The 20,034-nt window shown below is 45.4% G+C and overlaps 1 protein-coding gene and 1 long non-coding RNA gene across 2 annotated transcripts; both read left to right on the top strand.

Moving 5' to 3' along the window:
- Positions 1-7,215: 7,215 nt before the first annotated feature.
- Positions 7,216-9,503, top strand: LOC103629263 (uncharacterized). The gene is made up of 3 exons (XR_554254.2): positions 7,216-7,739; positions 7,819-8,152; positions 8,244-9,503. It is a non-coding gene; the product is annotated as an uncharacterized lncRNA (long non-coding RNA).
- A 5,637-nt stretch (positions 9,504-15,140) lies between these two features.
- Positions 15,141-18,975, top strand: LOC100273084 (lysine ketoglutarate reductase trans-splicing 1). Its single transcript, NM_001147533.1, has 15 exons — positions 15,141-15,315; positions 15,789-15,931; positions 16,028-16,136; positions 16,218-16,361; positions 16,550-16,654; positions 17,014-17,097; positions 17,239-17,354; positions 17,452-17,553; positions 17,636-17,749; positions 17,832-17,888; positions 17,992-18,058; positions 18,141-18,194; positions 18,272-18,346; positions 18,458-18,493; positions 18,631-18,975. The coding sequence occupies exons 2-15, from the start codon at positions 15,903-15,905 to the stop codon at positions 18,742-18,744; spliced, it is 1,206 nt and encodes a 401-aa protein (NP_001141005.1). The 5' UTR covers positions 15,141-15,315; positions 15,789-15,902; the 3' UTR covers positions 18,745-18,975.
- The last annotated feature ends 1,059 nt before the right edge of the window (positions 18,976-20,034 follow it).

Below are 20,034 nucleotides of genomic sequence, written 5' to 3'. Positions count from 1 at the left end.
TTTAAACGGTTTTTCAAAACCAAACAATGTGTTTAGTTGAAAATAGGTTTTCTAAAACCAAAATTTTTGTCTTGAAAATATGTATGTGACAGTATATACTTAATCTTGCTCCGATACCAGCTGTGGCAGAACCTCCAAGTTATTGGGCCCACATGCACCTGTCCTTGTCCCAAAGACCTCAGACAGCCATGCATGTGCACCAGATAACTCAACAGGATCTGTCCGATTGCCCCAAGGACATCGGATAAACCACTTTCAACCAGAACCGCGGGATTAAGTAACACAAATCACACACACCAATATTGTTGCAGCGGAAATCTTACTACCAAATTTTACAGGTTACAAAAATTATACATTAGTTTATCGGAGTGATTACAAAAGTATAAGTTTGAAATATATATGCTAGCTCAAGGGATCATCCTCAATAAGAAGTATAGAAGGGTTACTTAGACTTATAAGAAGGCCGAGCCCACCGGCACTTAACACCATCAACAACAGCACAAAGTTACAACCTGAAAAACAACAAGGAATAAAACCCTGAGTATGGAATTACTCAGCAAGTCTTACCCGACTAAAGAAAAGACTCTCAAGGGTATGCTGGTTATATGGGAGTCAAGGTAAGGCTTTTCAATAATCAAAGACTCTGTTTTGCAGAAATGCTTACTAAAGTGGATCCTTAAAATCCAGTTTTATTTGTCAAGTTAAGTAGAATTACCTGTAACTAGAGTTCTTTCTACCCTAGTTCAATCACTGGTCCTGCACTAGCCAATTTCTTAACAAAAACCCATCATCTTTAGTGGAATGCTACGTGTAGGGCAGTGACCAAGTCTTCATAACCGCGAAGGTACGGCGATCCGAATCGATTATACTCAGCTGAGGATCTCCAATCACACGACATATGTAGCACTTAACCCTTGCATATGTCAACCCGCCACCGGGGTTCTTAAGACCGGATCAGGTTCACGCAAACCGAGAGCACAGATACACCACCGTCCAGCCTCTTGCCACGGAGGGTACACGCTACTCTCGCCACCGCTCCACGCCCATTTCGTGTTATCTTATTCCGGCCTTAGTCTGCCCGAGGCAAGGCTTACCCATGACGAGGCATGTGACCAGTTAAAGGGTCCTCGATCATGAAGCCTACATCGACAAGGTCCTTAATCGACTCAGACGGAGACACTACACCGAGACTCCTTTCTCGTGCAAGTCACCCGCCCGGTCTCAGCTTAATCATTTCAAACCCAAAGTTTGGTACCTGGCAGAGGTACATCTTTTCCAGATGTTGAATCCATCAAGGCCCTGATGGATCCACCATCAAATTTTATTTTCAAAAACCTCCCACCCACTTTTGCCACATCATCTTTTGTAAAAACAAAACATTTTGTTTTTCTAAAGCAAGGCTAAGCATCAAAATCTTTTGTAAAACGGGGGATCAAGGAAGGTAATCAAATTCAAGGAAGGTAATGCAGGAATTGTTTTAGCAATCAACTCCTATCACCTAATGCATCAAGCAAGTGAGAAAGATTTTAAAAATATCAAGGGAGGTGGCAAATGCACCGGGGCTTGCCTGAGTAACACTAGGTTAGTGTTGTTAGTCGATGAGCACTTGACGACCATCTTCAGGTTTGTCCATCAGCATCGCCTTGCGAAGAAGCCCATGCTTGGGGTCGACTTGGCTCGTCTTCCGCATCACGCGATTAATTAACGTACCTGAATGAAATGCATTATGCACATGAATGCATATAGACGAAAATATTACGAACCTAAATAGTGCTACGCCGACAAGAATTAAATACTTAGTGACGAAGCGTCGTACTATTTTATACGAAAACACTAGCTATCGACGTATGACTAAGCTTAATAATCACGGTTTTCTAGATTAAACGAACCTAACGCAAACATCACGACAACAATTATACACATTAAATACAATTAGCCTACACAACTCATCAGCTAATTGATTAAATGCTAACTTTATCCCTTGTTTTATAAATTATACTACATCTTTATAAGTGATTAAAATATTTTAACCTCACACATGCCTACCAAAATTCTACTCGGTCCACTAATTTAGCTAAGTAACTAGAATAGCGAAATAATTCGCCATAGCTGAATCTGGCTCGATAATCACAAGAACTGCGAAGTCGGCGAGAGGTTCGTGACTTACACAATTTATCGAGCACCTTAATGTGCCTCGTACTAGCACATCAGTTTATGCAACGATCGAACTATTTTGGATAATTTATTAGCTTACCGTTTCAATAGCCGACTCGAATCCGCGAGATCGGTAGTGATTTTCCGATCCAGGCAATTGTCGAGCGCTTGGGGAATATCGCGCTGCTAGCTTCGTCTTCATCCGATTCTTGGGATTCTTGATGACGCGCGGGACGATAATGAGATTGTATCTGGAGCGAGCTGGCGGGGTAGGGTTGAGCAGGGGATGACGGGTTCAACGACTCGACGGCAAACGCGAGCACGCACAAAGCCCGATGACAACGGGAATCGAGCTCGCGACAGAAAGTGATGACGACGCGGCACGACAAGCTGGAACATGAACGCGTCAACATGGGGCTGGATTCAGCGCGTGAGCTTGACGCGTGCAGAGAAACAGCACGGCACAGTGGAGCATGGACCAAGCACAGATGCTGCTACGGCATGCTGCCAGGGAGCAAGTGTCGAGCATGATGAGGGGATGAGACAGGTGGAATAGGAGCGCAGAGCAGTGGACCTCGCAAGATCTCCACTACCGGACCTTCACAAACATGTGGGTGAAGGTTTCAGGGAGCGGAGGACTGGGAGATCAAGCACAGAGAGAGGACGTCGGCGCTCATGGCTGGAGCTGGGCGCGGTCTGCTGGGAGATGGAGAGATGGAGACGAGCGGCAGAGGGAGGAAGCAAGCTGCGCGCGGAGAAGATGCTAGGCGCCGCTACTGGGAAACCTCAGAGGCCGAGCAGGGGAAGGGCTCCGGCGAGCGTACGGCCGGCGAGCTGCGCGCATATAAAATGAACAGGGCGGCGGCAAAAATATCACGCAGTCAGGTACAGTGGCTGCGGAGAGGATGAGAACGACTGACACAGGAAAATCTTGTGCTGGCTGAACAGATAGGGATGAGCGGCTGAGAGATTTTTTTGAGCTGAACAGCGCCAGAGACGAGTACGCAGGGGCGACGCGGAGGAAGGGATTGAGCTTCGCGCGCAGGGGAAAGAGATCGATGGCCACGAGAGCTCAACGGCAGAGGTTAAAGATGATCTCGCGGGGGATAAAACCACAGGCTGCCGAGTAGTGAAAAAAATCAGGGAAGAGATAAGAACGACGAGATTTTTCAGGAGCTGAGAAACGCGTGGAGATAGACTAGAAGCTTACGTGCACGGACAAGAAATATGTGATGTGCGTGGGGATAAAATCAAGGATGGATATTTTCTTCCTTTTTTCAGATTTTCTTTTCTCTCTTTTTTTTGTCGGTGATCGAAGATATTTTGATCACGATTTCTAGCGATAACAAAAAGGTCGACCGTATTGCGACACAGTTTGATTCGATTCGAAATCTGATAAATTTACCTGTGGTCTGAACATATGATTCCATGGTCACGGTAATTTACCAGAGAATCAAAGCTCAATTATAATTCTTGTATTACTAAACGGAAAATCAGAGATTAACGATTCAAACTAAATTTCGTTTAGATAGTTTTCGTGACTATTTTGGGCACGATATAAACGGACTGGATATCGGATGCAGTATTTGAGACAATACTGGTTTAGTCGAATTCGGATAAAAATTATCCGCCATCTAAACACAGTTGATTTTAGTATCTTACAGAGTGTGCCGAAGAATAATTTGGATAATAACTTCGCGCACGATTTCTCTCGGACAACGCACGATACAGATTATTTTGCCTCGAACATTTTAATCGTCGAGTTCTTAATCTGTTCGGTATAAAATCATCCGAGTGGGTCGGGCTTCCGAATTCGTATTAGCGCGAGCGACGAATTTTAATTAATCATCGGACGCACCGATTTTTGGAACACGACGTTCTGAACATCACGAAAATTTAGGATGAGCCCGAATAAATAGAAGTAAAAATGATGTCGCACTCACCACAAACGGAACAGATGCGATATTAAAATCGCGATAAGCGAGGATGATTAAAATTTAAAATCTGTTTTATCCACTGATATTACGTGCTTAAATCTATACTCGTTGTCGAGCAGAATATAAACACCTGGGGTGTTACATACCCTCCATGGCAAGAGGCTGGACGGTGGTGTATTTGTGCTCTCGGTTGGCGTGAACCCGGTTTGGTCTTGAGAACCCCGGTGGCGAGTTGACATATGCAAGGGTTAAGTGCTACATATGTCATGTGATTGGAGATCCTCAGCTGAGTATTAATCGATTCAGATCGCCGTTACTTCTCGGACATGAAGACTTGGTCACTGAATTACACGTAGAAATCCAGTAAAGTAAAAAGGGATGATAAAAGATGGCTAATATAGGTCAAGTGCTTGAACTAGGGTAGAAAGAACTCTAGCTGCAGGTAATGACTTAAGTTGAAAATAAAATGAGATTTTTAAGGATCCACTGTTAGTAAGCATTTCTGCGGACAGAGTCTTTGATTCTTGAATAGCCTTACCTTGACTCCCTCAAGCCAGCATATCCTTGAGAGTCTTTTCTTTTGTCGGGTAAGACTTGCGAAAGTACACTCCATACTCAGGGTTTTCGAACCCATGTTGTTGTAGGTGAGGAAACAGCAGACTTTTGTTGTTTCTGTTCAAAGGTGGTTCCCAAGGAAGAGCCCCATCAGTGAAGTGGTCGTGGGAGGATGTTGACCTCCCACTTTAAAAACAATAAACTTTTGCGCGGGAGGGTGTTTTGCCTCCCTGGTTTGTAATAATAATACTTTATGCACTCTTAATACCATGGTATTGTAATAATAATGCACTCTCTATATATTGGATGAATGTAAATTAAGTTATTGTAATTTGCTTCTGCTTATTCTTTCCTCCGATGTGATGTAATATCTGCGTGACGGGTGAAGCGCTCTTTAGCGAATTGATGAGGATACAGTTACCGAACTTGTCGAGTGATTAATTGCATCTACAGGGTTGTCCAAGGTCCTTAGGACAAGGACAACTGTAGGTGGACCTAATACCTTGGGAGGTTCCATCACAATTGGCATCTCCCGCAACGGGTGCCCTAGTGCAGTTCGTCTCCCTCTGCCTCTCGCGCTGGGCTCCTTGTTTTGCCGGTGGCCAAGCTCTCCAGCCAAGCCCCTCCCTGCGGTGTCTTCTATCATCTGTAGCTCGCCCAGCGCCCCTCCTCCACCATCGCGGCGTGCGCCGATGTCGCCAGGTCCGGCCGTCACCTCCCTAGCCACGTGTTTTCTTCCTCTGCTCGGAGCGTCGCCGGCTGTCTCGGCTTTCCATCACCGGGCCACCCTCCTCCCATCTCCTTGCTCCTTCCCATGGTGCGCAGGGCATCCTTCCCTCGACTTCCTCCCTGCCTTCTTCAAGTCAGCGACGAACGCGGTTCTAGACAACCACATCGTTGTCCGGCACCTCGTCTACGCTTATCTCTGTGCCACGGTCGAGCTCGTCGCGTCCCTGTGCTTGAGTTCATCGACCTTCACTCATCTCCCCATGGTCGGACAACCTCGTCGGTTGTCCCTGTCCGAGTTCGCCCTTAACTCCCATGGCCAGGTTTCTCTAGTGGTCGTGCCCTGTGCCAGGTCATGTCTCTCCCTCCCCATCACGCATAGCCGCAGAGCAGCTGCATCAAGCCAGAGTTGAAGGTGTCCTCAGACGTAGACTATGGTTTGAGGAAGAGGCCAGGGTGCCTAAGTTCGTGCTCTTTGTGCATACCTTCAAGATGTTGCCCAATCTTGCTCCTAGGGATGCCACAACTACTTCGACCTAAATTTTGAACCTGATGATGATATGAGTGTTGATGCGTGGAGCAACGGGGGAAAATCTATAGCTTAAGCCTTGGTCAATGTCTATGTGGATTTGGGAAAGAAGATGGGATATGGTTGTAGAAGACAATGAAGTCGACTTGTGTCGCACGTCTGGTGCTTGACGAAAAGCTCAAACATGAGACCATCATCGATCCGACCATCATCCATCTCGTCAACATATTTTCTCCGTCGTGGTTCAGCTTGCCATGGGCCTGGCCATCGTCCCTGTTTTGCCTTCCCCAAGCAGCCGCGTGGATGGCCTCGCTCTCATCGTCGTTCTTACAAATATCGAGTCGACTTAACTCTGGTAAGAGGATTTATTATTTCTATTAATTGGATTGGATAGTTATATAGCCACAATGATGTTTCTTGTCGATTAGCATAGATGCGTTTGTGACGACTTCTAGATCGGTAGTTGTGATTGTGGCGGATCCTCCATAGTATGTATGGGATGACATCTCTTACTTTGTTTCTTTTTGTGATGTTATGACAGCGCATAAAATTCTTGTAGAGACGCCTTATCTCGTGTAGTGTTGAGTTATGCGCAAAATTGGACAGTAGTCGTATTTGTGTAGTGAAGTATATGTTTGAGTGGTAAATGATGTGAAGAGATATGCTGGTAGACTGGTATACATATTGTGATTGAGTTAATAATGCGAAAGTAAGTTTAGCATTTTATCTAGCTAGTCGACAGGATGTATCAATATTGTTGTGCCAAATTAGTTTATTTAAGAAAATAGATGCCTTGCTAGTAGTCATTATATGCTATGTCTACCGACTCGATCGATGAGGATGGAGATGATGATGATGATGCGAGTGCGGGATCCAAGCTTTGGGCCATTCTTGATGCCTCCCTTAACGGGTCAATGGCTAATTTTGTCCCGGTTTTTCCTAGCGAGGCGATAGGTGCCTTTACTATCATGGAGGAGGCCAACTTCTTAGAACTCCTCGCCCTATTTTATGGGCTGATGGATTTGGTGGCAGTCGTCCCTTCATACACCGAGCCCCCAACCGGACAGTTGCTGGGGGCTGCTTGTGTGGGAAGCTCTTCTGCCTCGAGATCGTTAATGGTCCTGATTGGCACACCTCCAGGTTGCTCGTGCTCGCCTTCAATGCGGGTGGTGGGACCGGTGCTCCGTCCCGATGCCACGTTGGTGAGGTTCCTTTTGGAGGACAAAGGTTTGTCGGGGCGCGGCCAGTCGGGCAAGGACCTTTCCTGTTCCCATTGTCTAATTCCATTTTTCCACAACTTCTGATTCCCTCATCCTTTTTCCCAGTAGCTCCCCTCAACCTACTACCTTGATGCTGCGCATGAGGAAAGTGGTTTTCAAGAAGAGTAGAGTGATGCCTACCATCGGTGATGGTGGTGGGGCAGTCGCACCGTCAAGTTCTTCCTTAGCAACGGTTCCACAAGGTGCCACCAGGGTCGATGTCCTAGGTTTGTCTCTCTTGACATCTCCAATTAGCTCTGTCGTGAATCCGACAAGGGCAGCTGATGCTCACCCTTTTTCTTTTTTACAATGAGCCCGGGGGTTGCCTTCATCAACACAGTGGAGGCTACGACCCTAGGGGGATAGTGATCCTCCTTGCTAATGGGGAGCCTCGGACCAAGCTTTCGGGCCTTGGTGGCCGGCTAGGCGTCCAGCTCACTTCAGACTGCTCTGTTGAAGGCGACAACCCTCTAGCCTTTTGCAGCCTTTTGCAGGGAGCTGAACAAAGGGAGCGATGTGAATGAGAAGGCGTTGTAGAAAGGCCTTGATTGGCTTTCAACAGCGCGCCAAAAGCTAGCAGTAAGCCATGCGTGGATGGCTTGGTGAGGGAAATGTTCCTCTTGCTAATCGACTCGTTGTCCGATTTTTGTGTTTTCAGTCGCTCATAGGGACACTGGCGGGTAGGTCCCGCCTTCTTCTTGACCAAAGGGAGGCATGAGAGCGTTCTGCCAGTAATCTTATCGCGGCGAAAAGCGAGGCCGTCGATGCCCACGCCCGCATCGTGTCAATCCAAAACGATTATGATACCTTGGTTGGGGTAGCGAGGAGGGATGCAGAATCGGCGACGCTTGTGTGTCTTGAGAGCATGAAAGCAAACTCCCACCTCTGTATCCTATAGCGAGGGAAAGAGGTCACCGAGGCTCGAGTCGCGGCCTTGGAGGAGCTGGGCAGTCAAACTAAGAAGGAGGAGAATCTCCTAGCCTCTTTGCAAGGTAACACCTTTCGATAGTTTTTCCTGAAGCTAGGCGTCCACTGCCCACTTCCCCCTCTCATAGAATGTGTCTTATCCGATCATCCATACAGGGGGAATTCGACGCCGCCGAGGGGAACTTTGTCGAGGTGCAAAGCCACCTGAAGGAGCTGGAAAAGGAGAGGCATCTCCTGCTAGAGGTGGTGAGCGCCATGCATGGGCGCTTTGGAGAACTTCCTTTGCCTGGGTCTGAGTCAATTGTCTCCCGCTTTGAGGGCCTCACTAGCTAGCTACGTGAGATTGAGAAGGAATCCTTCTGCCAAGGGATCTGCCAGGCCTTTGCCGTCGTGACATCTCACTTTGAAGGGGGGTCGAGCTAGAAGACGTAAGCGAAGGCTACTGTGATGCTTGGAGTGATTTGGATTTCGTCGGCATGGTGAAGGCCGTCAAGCCCTTTTCCTAGAAGCTAGGTGCCTCCCTGCTCGGCAACACACCGCATGGGGGGTCAAGGTGGACCTGCACCTTTGTGACAACTGTGGGAAAAGAAGGGGCCTTCCTTTCTCGAACACCTGTGCTTCCTGATGCCTTGAGAACACTCTTCTCTTTGAACAAACCTAGGACTAAAAAACGGTTTGCCAGAGCCGTACGCGCGACTAGTAGCTCATAACAGTGACACCTTGCACCCACAGTCTCGATGCTGTGGCAGGCCACCACATCACCGGTAGGAGGCGGGGGCTGGTTCAAGGCAGCCACCGATGGGTGGGCTAGTGCCACATGCGAGGGCACATGGAGAGGCACTGATGGCGCTCGAATGACGTGCAGGCTGAAGTGCAGGCGTGCGATGGGTGGCGGCAACCAGCTAGGATTCAGAACTTGGGATGCAATGCTCTGTTAGACTGTGTCCAGCAATTCAGCCATATGGTCACCCAAAACACTGTTTTGCACTTGAGGAAGTTTTCTAGCTTCCTTGTGGACAAGGAAACGGCTCCTAGGCCTCTTGGGGCTATAAAAAGAGCCCCTAGGTGCCATCTCCTAATACCCAAGCATCACAAGTACATACTACAACTCCGAGACTCTACGACCATGTTGTTCAGTGATTTGAGATAGATTTGAGCGCATTTCTGAGTTGTTACTCTGTCGTTTTGTTGTTGTGCTCTTGTCTTTTATATTTTGCATGTTGTTTCTGTGTTGTGTACTTGTGTGTGATCTAACTCCCTCCACTACTCTGATTTTGGATTGTGATAATCTTGTGTAAGGCGTTAGAGACTCCAACTTGTGGAGATTCCTCACAAACGGGTTGAGATATAAGGAAGAATACTGTGACACTCAAATTTGATCTTTGGAACACTTGAGAGGGGTTGAGTGCAACCCTTGATAGAAGGAGGTCACCACAACGTGAAGTAGACTTCGGTGGAACCACGGGGAAAATCGTCATGTCCCTTGTTCACTTTACTTTACTATGATTTCTATCTTCCTTAGTGCTTATAATTCACTTACATATTGCTCCTAATTTAATACACATCTCAAGAGAGCAATCAAGTGAAGAGTCTATTTTTTTATCTTCTTCTCATTCGAACTTGGTTTTAACTTACACTAACACCTTTTATAGACCAAGTTTGTGTTGTTTGAAGTAAGTTTTGCAGGATCACCTATTCACCCCTTTTAGGTGCTCTCAAAAACCTTACAAGTTTTAATATAAGAGATGTGCAACCAGGGACAGAGCTAGAAATTTTTTTCAAGAGGGGATGAATTAAACTGATACAGTATATAGAAACCCTCTTACAATACTGTGTACGTTTTAAATTTTAGCAGGAGCTTCAGTGGGGCTCCATAGACTGAGGAGCGGTAGGGGGAGCTGGAGCCCCACCCGCCCCACCGCTAGCTTCGTCCCTTTGTGCAACCTCACTAGTTAAGGTGTTTCTTGAGGGGTCTTTAGGGCATGTACAACCCAGAGACCCTAGAGTGGTTTTCCAAGTACAAGAGACAGCTAAAACATTGCATGATACAACCTTGAGCCTTTTGATCATAAATACAATTTAGAGACAATATGTATAGAGAGTCGTGGAGAGATGGGTTCTTCAAAGAATGCAAATTTTTAGTTAACCCTTTAGAGACCTCTCAAGAGACCCAATATTAAATGTTGTTGTACATGTCCTTAGGGGGTAATTGGAAAAAATAAGAGACAAGATCTTCGCAACATTTTATATATATTGTCTCTTAACTACATTTATGATCTAGGAACTCGGGATTGTATCAGCCGTCTTTTAGCTGTCTCTTATACTTGAAAAATAATCCAAGAAGTAAGGGTTATACATGCCCTAAGGGCTTGTTTGGGTGCAACGATACCGAAGAAGATTGAAGGGGCTAAAATTCACTTACTATTCAATTTTGAATAGAAGGGGATTTTAGCCCCTCCAATCCCCTTTGGTATTCTTGCTCCCAAACATGCCCTAAGGAGAAAAGAGCCGACAATGATGTCGTTATGGCAAAGTTAAAATCAGTGGCAACTGCTCTTAAGTTTGACCCAAACAATACTGAGTAGAGCGACATTGTTCGAACTTTAGAGAACAAGGGCATGCCGTTCATGTTGTCCTTATCACACAATAAATAGCTCATACCTCGTTTAGATGTAGATATTGATACATAGAATGGAGAATTGAAATCAACTTTACTAAATTATGTTGTTTGGTGGATTTGAGATTTGGAATCTAAAACCCAATTTTCTTGTCTTGGAGTAAAACTGAAAGCTCTCTCCCCTAATATAGAACATCACTCTTGTGTATTGCATGGAATTAGGTCACACGATTCTAAACTCTATAGATAAGCAAATGGGTCGCCCAGCGTGGCACGACCTGGGCCTATGCCCGGCACGACATGGCCAGGCCCACGGGCCTATAGGGTCGGGCCTGCACAGTCCTGCGTGACTGGTGGGGGCCCAGGCACAACCCTTCAGACTGTTTTTTGGGTCATGCCAGCCCAAAAAGCCTTGGCCCAAAAGTGTGTCGGGCCAGCCCAAAACCCGATAATAGAAAACACATCACACATTTACAATATAACATAGTTTACCTTGAAAACAAAGATCAAACTCAAATTCACATGCATAGTTTCAACATTCAACACAGTTTGAACAAAATATACACAAATTTTGAGTTGTTAGTGCAATGCTGCCTCATTAAAAACTTTCTAGGTAAAACTCACACTCCATGAGAAACCCTAGAAAGGAAAAAAGAGTATGGCCAGCTTAGTTTATTACAAGCCAAAGTGTCATATCATATCATAATTCAGAAACACTTTACACTTCACAGTCATAGCCTCCCAAGATCAATACAAACTCAGGAAGCAGCAGCAACACCTTCTAATCCTTCTTTATCCAGCCATATCTCCTTGAAGGACTCTTCTAACTCATTGTCCACCACAGCATGTTGTGCCCGTTGTTGGCCTAGCTCCCAATCTTTGATGCACACTAATATCTCCATTGTCCCTGCGTTCAAGCACCATCGCCGATCCTCAAGAATCCTGCCAGACAAACTAAAAGTAGACTCCAAAGAAGTAGTTGAGGCAGGAACAGACATAATATCTCTATCCATAATTGAAAGAATTGGATAGGTTAGTTTATGCTCATGCCACCAATTTGAAATATCAAAATCATCCTCATAGGCAGCCACATTGTCACGGTCAAGGTAAACAATTAGCTCACAAAGACCTGCACCAGGTCCACTACTACCTGAAGAACCTGATGCAGTTAAGGATCTAGAAGCACATGTTCCTCCAAAAACTTTACCCCATGCATGTTTTCTCTTACCTATCATATCTGATTGATATGTGGTTTTGGATGGCCTAGCAGGACCAAACTTAGGTTCATAGTTGGCATATAGCTTATACAACTCAGTCTTAACATCAGCAAAATAAGTACGATAATTATAATTGTTAGACTAAGAAAGCAGTTCAAGAACATTATACAAACCCCTCATTTTAGCATTGGGGTCTAGAACAAATGCAGAGGAATATAACATTGGTATAGACTTCCAGTACTTCATGAATTTAGTTTTCGTTGGAACAACAACAACACTTAGATTAGTATCATGTTCATGTTCATGCAGATGGCTAGCAAATTCAAGTATGTGATGGATTACCAAAGAACTGGTGGGGTAATAAACACCAGACAAGACAACAGTTGTCATAAAACAGCTCAAGGAACTCCAAAACCTTTTCAGCTACATACCAATGTTGTTCATTCAGTAGAGCATAGCCATAGTGTGTATTAATGAACACAGAAAACACAAACTTATATGGCAAAAGATGCTTTAGCATAAGATATGTTGAGTTCCATCTAACATTCATGTCTAAACCAAAATTTCTAGGTATACAACCTTTTGCTTTGCAGTAATTACTAAAATTGAACCAATTCTCTAGTTAGAAGAGTTTAAGAAATTAATAACGGTCATAAACACATCTAAATAATCCTTAGGCCTTTTCAAGTCACATTTCACAATCAAGTTAATAATGTGACATGCACAACGCTGATGAAGCACACTATAAGTTTTGTTACTAGGATCTGTTGGATCAACATCAACACCCAAATAACCAGCAAGCATAGGTGACATTGTAAGCATGGCAGTTGAATTAGAAGAAGCATTATCTAAGGTAACAGAGAACACTTTATCAGTCATGCCAAAGTCTTGAATCACACAAGTAATGCGTTCAACAATGTTAACACCATTATGAGACACTTGGATCAATTTAAAGTCTATCAAAGACTTCTTTATTTCCCAATCAGCATTAACAAAATGAGTAAAAACAGTAATGTAATCTTCCTTGGCATTACCAGACCATATATTAGAAGTCAAGCAAACAGAAGACAACAGGAAAGATGGCATATTTTAAGTTCTTTAATTTTTCATTGTATAGCTTAACCAAGTCTCTAACAGTTGTAAACCTATATACTCTAACATATCTAGGGTTGTGAGCACGCTGAATGTAATCATCCCAAGCATCTGTGTCAGCTATCCCTAAAGGAAGATCAAGTCTAGTAATCAAACTACGAAGAAGCTCAGTTCTAGCAACCTGAGGATCATATTCCCATTTTCTAAAAGACCCATCAGGGTTCAAAGCTAGTCTAGTTTGAACCATAGCAGCATGATCAACCTTCTTTTTACATGATTTCTGGTGCCTAAGCAAGTGTCAAGTGCCAACATTAGAATTAGCACTCAACTGAGCCTTGCAAAATTTGCAAATATCAGCAATGCGCACCTTCTTACCATTACAATTTTCTGTGACTTTAGTGAAGTCATCCCAAACAGCAAATCGACGCTTACCAGTGCTTGAAGAAGTCAAAGAATCAAATACATTAGAGCCAGCAGCATCACTAACTGGCTTGGCAGGTGTCCCCTCTAGGTCGATGGCAGTATGACTGCTACTAACACCGAATAAAGGCAACAATAGCATCTCCCATGTCGTCGACGTCATCGGGAAGTTGTCCTAACTCAACAAGCTCGTCATTGATAGTTCTACGGTACCGGTCGTCGTCGTCATCCATGCGCCCTTCTTGGTACCGTACCTCAACGGCCTTGTCGGCACCAGCACGACCACGATGTAGTCAGCCCGCAACCTACCAAAGCCCACAACCAAGCAGCGAAGAGGAGATTAGGGTTAGGGTTAGGGATTACCGATTGGGGAGGGAGAGTCAGAGAGGAATGTACCTACCAAGCCGGAGCCCGGAGTCAGAGACGAGGGTCTAGGGCACGACGACACGCGACGAGCCGACAACCAACGACGACAAGATTAGGGTTAGGGATTTCTAGATTGGGGAGGGACCAAGGGAAAGCCGGAGTGGGGCGAGCCGCACGGAAGGAGAGTAGGAGACCCACCGATGTCGCCGGTGACGGAGATCTGGTAGTGGTGACGGCGAGGCGGTGACCGTGCGGCGGGCGGACCGCAGACGACGGGACAAGCAATTCGAGTGGGGAGAGGAGATGTTGTGTGGGAGTGGGACACTTGGATGAGATGAGGAGGGAGGGCGGATGTCGTGTGGGCGGTCGGGCCTTACCCCTCGCACCCCGACACCGGGCCGGCCCCGTGCGTGCCGTTTTCTGGCGGGCCGACCGTGCTGCCTGGTGGGCACTGCCGGTAGCCTAGGCACGACCTGATTTATTGGCCAGGGTACAAACCCAGCCGGGTCGTGCCATGTTTGGGCTGGGCCAAAAAAATAGACCTCGTGCCGGACAACCGGGCCTCGGGCTGCATGCTCATCTATACTAGAATCTAATATATTGACATCCAAACAATAGAATTGGGATTACATCTCATTTCAATATCATGTCTAATTTGATACCAAAATCAATTCGTACCTTCCAATATTAACGTCTAAACGGAGCATTATGTTTTTTCAAGCATCGGTCAGAAGAAAACAAAAGGGTGCATAAATAGTCATGTTGACGCCGAATCGATTTGCTGCCAAGATAAACTTATACTTTTTGATCTCAACTTAGCCTAATTTTGGTTTTTGAGAAGGAACTGTCAACGAGAAAGGAGCTAAATAAACTGAAAAAACGTTTGGAACGTTGGCAACAAACAACACAAACACATGGACATCCCAAAGTCCAGGGATGGACGACCGACCGAGCTGTCTAGGCCCATGTAGTACCAATAGGTAGGTCAGGAAGAATACGCGTGGTCCAGGATCCGACGGCGGGAGGACGGCCCCGTCGAGGGCGCAAGTTGCTGCGGTTGGTTCGTTGGGTGGCGTCCCTCTCCTTTCTCCCTGTCGTCTCCAACTTTCCCTTGGTTTGGCTTCCTGCCTTCCTGGCCTGGCCTAGCTCCTCTCCTCTCCTCCGGCTTGATTGATCGATCGATCGATCGATCCAGCCAGCCATCCACCCATCCCTTCCAAGTTTCCAACTGACATTGCCGCGCCGCGCAGGCGCAGCGCACGACTTCCGCCCTCCCCCACCCTCCGCCTCACGCATATAAACGCGCGCGCCTGCCTCCCCTGCCCCCGCCTGCCTGCCCACGCGCTCCGCTCCTCGCCCCCTCCTCTTCCCACGCCGCCGCCGTACCCACGGGCAGGGGGCACGGCTGGTGGCTCATCGCTCGGCCCGCTCCCCCTCCGTCGCAACCGGAACATACCAGCACCGGCGCTGCGGTATTATTCAGCTCCGTCCGCCGGCCGGCGCGGACGGACGCCAGGTTCGCTTTCCTGCCAAAACCCGCGCCTCTTTCCTTCCGCCCTCGGTTTCGATTTCGTCCGATTCGCCGTACTAGATACCCCACTTGTACTACAATAATGCTGCCGCCGGCCGAGAAGTCCAAACAAGATCTCTTCTTTCCGAGTATTACTTTATTTCTTTTTTTACTCCTCGTACGAGAAAGTAACAACAACAAAAAACTTGTTAGTAATTCCGTATACTTGGCCTGCACAAGTTCGTCCTACACGCACAGAATCTTGTGGTGCTGCACTGTTTGTGCGCCCCACTTCTTAGCAGCAAAGCGAGTAGAAACCGCATACTTGGGGGCATTGCTCATACTTTTGGACGCAGCCCAACCATTGTGGTTGCTTGTTAGTAGCTTTGTAATGCTATGCAAATTCAAAAGGAGATGAAAACCATATTTCGATTGGAGGCCTTCTGACGATGGATTGTCAATGTCTGTGTTTTCTCCAGGCTTCCTTCCTGTCTGCATAACAAAGCCGCCGCCATTATGATCTCCACATATGATGCTTAGCATTTGTCGCTCGCAGCTGTATTGCTCCTCTAGCTGCATCCTTGTACTAGAGCATGGCGAAGCTCGCATCTATTGCTCGCAGGTTTGTAAACCTACATGCTTGTCTCCACTCGAGCTGTTGGCTTCTGGACGGCTAGCGTTGCATGCTAATATCTTCTGCTCTTGTTGACGTTCATAGTATGCTTAGATTCCCAAACGGAAGCATGAGGCTTGTTATGGTAACGGTTATTGGAGCAGTCCTTGGCTTTTTCATTGGGATTTCATTCCCTTCGGTCAGCATAACAAAGGTATTAATGATAGTAACCTCCACGTAACAGCAATACCTCAACTAATTGAGCAGTTACTTATGTCTGTTTCGAATACGCCAGCTTCACTTTCCAGATAGCTTTATTTCGTACATTGAAGACAAAGACGCTGGACTCACGACCCAAGCTATACTCAATCATGCTTGGACTTCTGCCAGAAACGCAAGGGGAAATGGTACCGAACCGACTTCAAACAGTACCTTAAAGGTTAGTTAGTTGTATTACTCTGTCACATGACTTGACTTAGTTGTGGAGTACTATGGCTATTTGAACGGTATCCATTTAACGTGATATTCTCCTTGAATATCAGATGCTTATAAATAGCGAATAGAGTGTTTGCTATTTCCTGATATATTTTAGTTTGTCTGATGAGTTTTTTCTTTGATGATCTGTAGATTTATGTCCCAACGAACCCCAAGGGTGCAGAGGGGCTAGCACCAGGTATCGTTGTATCAGAGTCTGACTTCCATTTGCGCAGGTTATGGGGAGACCCAAGTGAGGTATATTTTCTCATGCACCATCACCTCACCAATCTTCTCCGAGTGCGTTTGATATATTTATAGCTGGACATGTTGAGAACTACAGTGGAAACCTAATTTTAGATTTTTTATAGTTCTCTTGACACATGCTTTAAGCATATGCTCCTTCTCACGTTTGTTCTTTCTTTGTCTTCTTCACATTTCTGGATTTTGTGTCTTGTGCTTCTTTTGACATGTGCTACAAGCATATACTGATCTGAAGCTCTCTATTTCTTGATTGGATTCACAGATAATCGAAACTGGAAAATCAAAGTTTTGCACTGTTTCTGCATTTTGTTGCTTGCAATGTTCTATGCTGATATTTGATCTTGAATATACAGGACCTGCCTTTCAAACCAAAGTACCTTGTTACCTTTACTGTTGGAGTTGAGCAGAAAGCAAATATAAACAGAGCTGTGAAGAAGGTACTTTTGACAACAGCGTCAACGAGCTCAAAAATGAAAATAATGCCTTCCCCCAGTTTTCATGATAATGAAAATTTTCAGATCCATTTATGGCATTTTGTTTAACTCAGCTTCCTGATTGTTTTGTTGTTGGTGCTGCAGTTTTCTGACAATTTTGCTATTCTGTTATTCCACTATGATGGCCGGGTGAGTGAGTGGGATGAATTTGAGTGGTCCCAGCGAGCTATCCATATTAGTGTCAGGAAACAAACTAAATGGTGAGTTTCATTTGTGCTCTAGTGTACTGTTCGCAGTTCAATTGCTTAATTTGAAATGATCTAGTGCTAATTTTTTTGTTTGTGCACACAACTCTAGGTGGTATGCCAAGAGATTCCTGCATCCTGATATTGTGGCAGCTTATGAGTACATATTCATTTGGGATGAGGACCTTGGGGTTGAACATTTTAATGCAGAGGAGTATGCTTTCATTCTCCCCACTTCCTTTCAGTACTACTCAACATTGAATCTCTTACGTATTATGATGATGTTGGGGTTACAGGTACATCAAACTTGTTAAGAAGCATAACTTGGACATCTCTCAACCTGGATTAGAGCCTGATCGGGGGTTAACATGGCAGATGACCAAAAGAAGAGGTGACAGTGAGGTTCACAAGTGAGTGTAATTCTTGTCTGAAAAAGAGTACTTTTATTTTTCCACTGAGCTCTATTATAATTTTGCATCATTTTTGTTACAGGGACACAGAGGAGAGGCCTGGCTGGTGCTCTGACCCTCATCTTCCACCGTGTGCTGCGTATGTGTTTTTTTTTCCTCCTCCCAGAACACTTACCAGTTCCCATAATACTACCATCAGTCTCCCATACATACAGAGGCAACTTATGTATGCTCTATTACAGTTTTGTTGAAATAATGGCTCCAGTCTTCTCAAGAGATGCATGGAGATGTGTGTGGCATATGATTCAGGTTCGTCTGTCTGTCATACTTCTCCTTGTGTCTGTCTATCTTCGGTCCTTTACATAATTGTTCGGCATTGCTTTGGACGCAGAACGACTTGGTTCATGGTTGGGGCTTGGATTTTGCGCTCAGGAAATGTGTGGAGGTATGCATTGTTTTGAGAGAGTCTTATACCATTCTAGCGAACTGTTGTTTCTGAATGCTTTTGACGTTGCTCGCCAGCCTGCTCATGAAAAGATTGGAGTTGTCGATTCGCAGTGGATCGTTCACCAAGTGGTTCCTTCTCTGGGGAACCAGGTAAGGAGAAACATTATGTTTTCTTCCTTGCTTTCTTTAATTTGACTATGTGAACTATGATTTTTTCTACCATTTTCCTACCATCACAATTCGAATACCAAAACCTTGCAGGGGCAGTCAGAAAACGGAAGGGCGCCATGGGAAGGGGTACGTTGATTGCCTGAAAACTTGACGTAGAGCGCTCTTGTTTTGACTTTTGAGGAAGGATGGTGCTTATGTTTCTGAGCAGATTGTCATCTTGTTGTCCATGGGAGCTTATGGCATCTTGTTAATCTGTGGTTTAGGTGAGGGCGCGGTGCAGGAAGGAATGGGGCATGTTCCAGACCAGGATGGCGGAGGCGGAGAAGGCGTATTACAAGATGATGGGCATCACCCCTCCAAACTCCACGCGTGTCTAGCCGCGCCTCTCTTCTTGGTTTTCCATCCCCGCCACCCTGACCTTTGTGGTGGCGGGTGAGCTGATGATACTATACTATAGCACTACTTGATTATAGGGAGTTAGAGATGGTGGGTGTAGCTGCTTTTGATGGAGAGGTCCTTCTGTAAGTAAATGCGAGGCGAAACTGTGATGAGAAAACATGTACACGAGGATGATTACCTGATGATGATGATGATGATCTATCTATTATAAAAAACATATATACCGTTACCGAGCATTGCGATTGTTCTGCAGCGCTTTTGTAGCTTGATCCGAAACCCACTTTGTTTGCTAATGCTGGGCGATCCATGTTGCCTCGTGATGTTCAGACCAGGTCGGTGCTGTAACCTTGACTGCTGCGCTGGAATGAATTTTGCTGCCATTAAATTTGCAGCGGACAGCATATTACTGAAAAATGAAGCGTTTGTATCATTGGCAGAGCTTTTTTTTCTTCAAAATTCCATTTGTTCGCGTGAATGCGGACCAAAATTTACTGAAAAATGAAGTGTTTGTATCATTGGCAGAGCTCCTTTTTTTTTCCTTCAAAATTTCATTGGTTCGCGTGTATGCGGACCAAAACTTGTCATGCCATGTCCGGAAACATTTAACCCGAGACATGACTAGAGATAGCAATGGAGCCCTGATTCCTAATTTCCCGCGAGGAATTTCTCCGTTAGGGGAACGGGGATGCAGAAGTTTCTTCCCGCACGAGGATATAAACAGGGGAAATTCTTTTCTCAACGGTAAACGGGGATAGGGTCCATTTCCTGCGGGAACCTGTTAAACATGCACGTGATGATGTTTTTTATACTAGTTAATGATAAAAATAAAAAATTATCTTGTCAAGAGACCAATTATTGTACAAATGTGTTCATATTGATGTACACATAATGATTTATTACTCTAACAATATGTATAAGTGAAAATGTTTTACATTAATAACAAAGAATGTATGTCTTAATTATAATTTAAATGGGGACGAAGATCCTCGTCGGGGATTTATCTTCGCGGGGAACGGAGATAGGAAAGAAATGTACCACGCAAGCGTTCATGGGATCCCCACAGAGAAATTTTTACGTCGCAGGGACCGCTATGGGGAGCTATTCTCCGAAGAGGAATTACTTGTTGCCATCCCTAGGCATGACATGCCCGGAAACCAAAATCTGTCATGACATGATAGACTAAACTATGTTGCTTTTGTTTCCACTAGTAAAATGCTCGAAGGGGATATGCTCGTCGTCCTCGCACATCCTAGTGGAGAGCCAGCACA

This window comes from Zea mays, chromosome 6 (assembly GCF_902167145.1).
Source record: "Zea mays cultivar B73 chromosome 6, Zm-B73-REFERENCE-NAM-5.0, whole genome shotgun sequence".
In the NCBI taxonomy this organism is placed as follows: Eukaryota; Viridiplantae; Streptophyta; class Magnoliopsida; order Poales; family Poaceae; genus Zea; species Zea mays.
This window is presented reverse-complemented; position numbering and strand designations above follow the sequence as displayed.

Bases quoted from the DNA above. Each gene is read 5' to 3' on its own strand.
- LOC100273084 (NM_001147533.1), top strand. From the start codon at position 15,903: ATGGCGAAGCTCGCATCTATTGCTCGCAG. The intron at 17,355-17,451 runs GTGAGTTTCATT...ACACAACTCTAG, and splicing joins GTCAGGAAACAAACTAAATG to GTGGTATGCCAAGAGATTCC. The intron at 18,347-18,457 runs GTAAGGAGAAAC...AAAACCTTGCAG, and splicing joins TTCCTTCTCTGGGGAACCAG to GGGCAGTCAGAAAACGGAAG.